Source organism: Cygnus atratus, chromosome 11 (genome assembly GCF_013377495.2).
Source record: "Cygnus atratus isolate AKBS03 ecotype Queensland, Australia chromosome 11, CAtr_DNAZoo_HiC_assembly, whole genome shotgun sequence".
NCBI lineage: Eukaryota > Metazoa > Chordata > Aves > Anseriformes > Anatidae > Cygnus > Cygnus atratus.
Window position 1 is genome coordinate 7,749,980 of NC_066372.1, and position 6,000 is coordinate 7,755,979.

Sequence of the window (6,000 nt, forward strand, 5' to 3'; positions counted from 1 at the left end):
CAACATAAAGGATGGAAAATCAACATCATTTACTTAAAACCCTCCCTGTGTTCTTCTACTAAGGATGCTGCAGGATCTAGCTGCTTCTGATGCATGTGTGACGTGAACAGAAAAATTCTTTGGAAAAAACAACTGCACAGTGACATCCTCTACCTGGACCATGGTGGAACACGTACGCCAGTAACACAAGCATTTTTGAAAAGGGGATCACCACCAGAAAGTCTGTATTTCTTAAGACTTTCTAACCCTGCTGTGCTCAAACAGCAAATTGCAAACCAGATGTCTATTTTTGGAGGGCTGCCCAATATTCAGTTCAAGTACTGTAACCACTAATCAGCAAAGTTAAAACAAGAAGTCTGACCAACTCAGGAAACAAATCACCTTCATGACTGAGCTGTCTTCTAAACTGAGTTAAGACCTAACTATGCTGGGTCCTAAACCAACACTACTTAAACTCAGCAACATGAGAGGTTCACAAGGACACCATTAATCACTGCCACAGCCTTAAAGATTATTGACAAATTGGAGTAAAAGCTCCTAAATAGCTCTGATTTCACTGAGTTTGGTGTCCAATACTTTCAAGGATCTGGGCTCCGAACTCCGCGGTGCCTGGAACACATACTACTTGGCCAATAACCAGAAAAATGGGTGTTTGTTTTTTGTTTTAAAGAAGTCTGTGCAATTCTCTCCACCCCACCCCAATTCACTGCTGTCCACAAAGAAGTTATCCACCCATAAGTGACCAGACACATAGGCTATCATCACCAGCCAGCGTTGCTTTGTTTCAAAAGCAAGGGAACAGAGCCATTAGCCAAAATACACTGCTTTAAAAATAAATGAGAAACAACCTCTTTGTTTGTTTATATATTCATAATGCTAAATCTTTTCTCCCTTAATGACAGACCTCACTGTGCAAATATGAGCAAATGTTGACTGTATTACCAGCATTCTATGCCACAGCAAGTATTTGCAGGATCAGGCCCTTTCCGTAATATTCTCAAACACAATTCTCCATCTACAATTCCCAAAGCGCATACTTTTCTCTGACTCTTCACCTAAAATTATGGTGCTTGTTACGTATTTTTACAAAGGGGTTGGAAAAAGCCTTTTATATATACTTTGCTTCTTCTAATGTAATTTAACTGCTCAAAATACATAGGAAAAACTACAATCATGTAATTGTCAGGCTGATTGTCTACATTTCTAAATGATGAATGATTTGCTTTATTAGCTATGAAGGCTACAGCATATATTTTTTCCTCGGACTGCTATCAAACTGAGAAACAAACCCCAACTACATCATACCATCCTCAGTTCCCACAAAATACAAAGACTGAGCAATCCAAATGATGAAATCATTACATTAACAAAAATACTGAGGCATTATGAAGAAATAATGCATTCCTGAACCGCGCCATCATTGCAATCTGGAATTCCAGTTGCTTATTTCTTACTGCTCTTCTCAGCCTATAACAGTGAATGAGAAAGACCAGATGATGAGATCTGGAAATTTTGAACAAGAAGCAAATTGAGGAAAATAAGGCATGTGAGTTAGAGGGTGAAGGCAACATTTGATTTGACTTTCATCCTCGTGCTCTGTGTGTAATGTTTTCTTCAAAGATTCAACCACATTTGTTTTCAACAGAGGCTGGATCAGTCAGTCCTTTGGTTTTCCTTTTTAACTTAACATCTTGAATTCATTCTTGTCTCTACCTAATTTAGCTGCAAGATATTTTTATAGGCCTTAAAGTGCCATCATGCTGGAAGAAAATTAATTCCATCTCCAAAAGTCTTAACCCCTGGTGAATCACACAGCTGCAAGAGGCCGGCTGATCCTGCAATATCCCTCGAGATCTTCATTAATTCCTTATTATATAAATCCTTATAATGTAACAGCATTTTATGGACAGTCACTTTGCTGCTTTAAGGCAAGCCTCAAAACAATGAGAGGTAGAAGATACAAAATTAATTTTTCTGCTAGTTACGAAAATGACCTTGACTTTTCTCAATCGCCGTATGGAAACATGAAGAGAGCTCCAACTATCATAGGTTCTTTCCTAGAGAGTACACGAAAAAATGACTGAGAAAAGTAAGGCCATAATAACATCACCAATGAAAAGATACCAACAGAAACACAAAAAAGGAAACACCCCTATTGCTTACATTTGTGCATCATTGTTGTGCAATTCCATCTCCATGAGTGCAAGAGGCACCTGTGGCTGCTGCTGCACTACTACTGTTTGACAGACTAGTTATTTATTACACAGATAGCATGTTATTTCCCACTATAATCTAAATCATAAGCTACTTGTTTCCCAATAAAGGCCTACCTGTTCAAAAACATCACCAAAACAAAATGTGCATTACGTACTTCCCTGAAGATTTCCATATATAAAAAAAACACTCAATAGTAACGTAAAATAAAACAAACCCTTACACCCAGTTTGCAGCTTTAACTTCTGTAAGATAAATGCTCAGAGTATAAAGGCAGATTCATTGTAATAACACATATTATGGCTATAGGGACAAAAGAGTCATATTTACAAGTGATTACACACAAAATTGCTGATTACATTGCTTTTCCTTAAACAAATATAGTTAAATTATTATCACAATAGTTTTCCAGTTAGATAACTTGTTTACTCTTTATCAAAGTATGTTAATGATTCCTTATTTTGACAAATTTTTACAGAGTATTGAAAAACTTATACAAACACATTCTACAGCATCAACATTTTTTATCACTGTTCAAATTCCCACTGTTAAGTAACCACGTAAGAAAGATCTCTTCCAATATTCAATATGAAGTTCTGCTGTTTTACTTAAATAACTTTATGGATTCTTTATAATCTAATATTAAGGAACTCGCTGCAAAAGAAAGCAGTTTGTGTGAAAGCTCACACAAAGAGCATTCCTTGAGCAAAATATATGGATTAATAGCAATCAAAAATAATACAAACTCTGATTAATTTATTCCTAATTTATCAAGTGGAAATGGCTTCTTCGTCCCCCCTCACACCCAGCCATGACGACAAAGGAAAGATGTGTAAAAACAAGCCTGATGTTTAGTCTCATCCTGCGAATGTCTGTCCTTGCAGACAGCACGATCCGCAGCCTCTGCTACTATCGGGAAACAATTCTCCCTCCTCTTCCTTCCTCCCCAAACAGTCTAGATTAAGACTTTTGCCATCTATGCTTTCAAAATAAACACCCCAAAAGTGAAAAACACGCCAGTGAGAGCCTCCAAACCCACAGCCCACCAGATTTCCTTGGCAACTGCTTTTCCACCGAGACGTTTCCACAGAACCCACTCGACCAAGCCAGCCCTGCGCTCACCTGAGGCAATTCTTTCCTCCTTCAGAGAGGCACCTAAAAAACTACTCATTAAGGCAAAGATGAAGCAAACACTAGGGGCAGCCAGACATCTCTTATCAACCCCGGGTTCGGGAAGGATTACTTCGCTCCCTTAAAACAACAAACCGAAGCCAGCAGCGGGAAGTCGAGGGGCCGGGCCGGGCCGGGCGAGCAGGGCACGGCGCCCCGGGGCCTACCTTGAGCACGGCGACGGCGCCGCTGGGGCTGTGCACCTCGAAAGCGGCCCCCTCGTCCCCGGCGGCAGCGCCGGCCTCGGGCTGGTGGTAGCTGAAGCAGGCGGAGGCGATGTCGAGGTGCCCGAGGGGCAGCGCCTCCTGCGGCCCCTTGAAGTAGTAGAGGTAGCAGCGGCGGGGGTCGAAGACGAACCAGCGGCTGCGGAAGCCGCGCAGGGGGCCCTTGCCCGACAGCTTCTGCAGGTAGCCGCACAGCTTCGGGGAGCACGGCCCCGGCTGCTCGCCCGGAGGGCCGGCGCCGGGCCCCGCGCCCTCCCCGCCGCCCTCCTCCGCCTCCGAGCCGGCCGCTGGCATCGCCTCGCCGCCCTTCGCCTCCCTTCCCTTCGCCTCGCCCCGAGCTGGTGGGGCCCGCGCCGCCTCACGGGACTTGTAGTACGGCCCGCCCCGCCGCGCGGCCTCGGCCTTCGCGCTGCCGCCGCCCGGGGATGCGGGGCCGAGCGGCTGCTGCTGACGTGGAGCGCTCCTCGCCGAGTCGCTGCTCTGGATCCGTGCACTTCTAGTGTGTCACTTACCGCTACCGGGCTTCCACTGTTGTGTGACCGCGTTAAAAAGTGTTTCCCAAATCGTGGTCTAGCCCACAATCAGATTAAAAGCCTTCTTTTTTGTGGGAAGCTACATTACTAACGTGTATTCTCCGGTTCAGGGCCTTATCTCTGCACTACCAAAGGTTGCAGCGTTGACCGCAGGAGTGCTCATGCCAAACACAGTCCTAACAGTCTCCATGCAGTGTTTGATCTCACCTAACAAACTCTTGTCACATGTCAAATCCCATCCCAACATCTGTTATTTACATGGAAAAAAACTATGGAATATGCAGACAGCAATGGGTAAAAAGCTGTAGCTTAGAGGTTTCAGACTTGTGAAGGCTACAAACCAAACTGCTTATATTTCTATGTTTCTCTGAAATGTCTAGCACATTTTGGACTCCAGGGAACTGCTAGTGTTAATAATAGAGGACTTACGTGACTCTCACTGTGACTTTCACAGTGAAGAGAACAAGGTACACATTTCACATAATTCCTCCCTGTGTCTGGAATGCAATGCATGCCTATTTCCATCAAACATGCCTAATGCTTAGGGTACAAATAGAGAAAAGAGCTTGATGAGGCATAATCACCCCAAAATAGGAGGAGGCTACTGTATATTTAATGACATTGAGCTTTTCATTCTCAACCTTAAAGACAGCACAAAAAGCTTGTTGTCAAAAAAAGTTGTTGCAATGGTTGTAGCAATGGTGTCTTTATTAGGATTATGCTAGGTATGAACTTGGTTCACCTGACTGAATTCTGACAGCTTGGATGTTCTCAAGGTATCCAGAAATCATAAATCCCCAAAAGCTTCCTAGTCTGCCCTCATTTATAATTCCCTTAATTTCTCAGTGAAAAGTAACTGCGTCATCTGCCGGACAACATTTGCATTCTGTGCTAAAAGATATAATTGATATAAAGCACCTGAATATCCAGCATGGTTGTCCTTGGAATCCACTTCTATGATGACATAAGGGATCACAGCATTCTTCAAGTCCTTCTCTCTGGATGTCACCTACCGATGAGAAATGTGTCAAGTGAGGAAATAACCAATGTTCTCCTACAAGAGAAACTTGTAATAGAAACTGAAGAATGGAAATATATCTCCCCAGTCAACTCATGTGACATAAAGTGTGATGCACTGAAGGATTAAATGTTGCAAACAAAGGCGAGACATTTTTGTCCATATTTTTTTCAGAACAGAATGACTGATTCTGTTGTGTTAAAAGTTGAGAGCTTTTTAGTAAATGTGGAAAATAAGAAGGGTTGATCCTGTCAGGTCAGTCAGATTTCTTTCCTATATACTGCTCAGTATCTTCTTAAACAAACACAAAGTATTCTTGGTCTTCCCATAGCATCATAGTCTTTCTTGGCAAGCGGCATTTGCCAGTACATGAATTACACATGGAAAACACTGAACCCCTTCAGAAGCTGCCTCTTTCTTAATTCTGTCATTTAGACAAGTTTGAGTGCCCCAGCACTTATCCCTGATCCGTTACATTATCTTACTGATTTAGTGAAGCAAGGCCTTGTTCTTTGCATGCAGAGTACCCATGACTCCTACTGGCTATCAATAATTGCATCTTGCAGCAACTTACAGAATCGATTCCATAGGCCGCAAACTTTTGCTGTCAGTACTTCTCTTTTTTAACTTGCTGCTCAGCTTCCTTACAACACTCAAAGCAGGAGAATCCCCTGTTTTTTCAGCTGATTCATGTAAACAGGAAGTTCCCCTTCTTGGGGATGTAAGTTCCTTATTTCACGTATGCCCTTTTTTTACAAACAGATCAAATGTGGAATGGTAAATAACAGAAACTTATTTCTAATTGCTACGGGGAATAAACATGAAAACAACGTTTGAAAAA

General features: G+C 42.6%; 1 protein-coding gene across 4 annotated transcripts in view; it reads right to left on the minus strand.

Moving 5' to 3' along the window:
* The window catches only part of TBC1D2B (TBC1 domain family member 2B), a 47,466-nt gene extending 42,324 nt beyond the window's left edge, over positions 1–5,142 (minus strand). For 2 of the 4 annotated variants that reach the window (XM_035554054.2, XM_035554053.2), the window contains exon 1: positions 3,552–3,927. In XM_035554054.2, the coding sequence (XP_035409947.1) occupies positions 3,552–3,902 (351 nt within the window). In that variant the 5' untranslated portion in view covers positions 3,903–3,927. Of the gene's footprint in view, positions 1–3,551; positions 3,928–5,059 lie in introns of those variants that run through there. The other 2 variants (XM_035554055.2, XM_035554056.2) reach the window with 2 other exon arrangements.
* Positions 5,143–6,000: the final 858 nt, after the last annotated feature.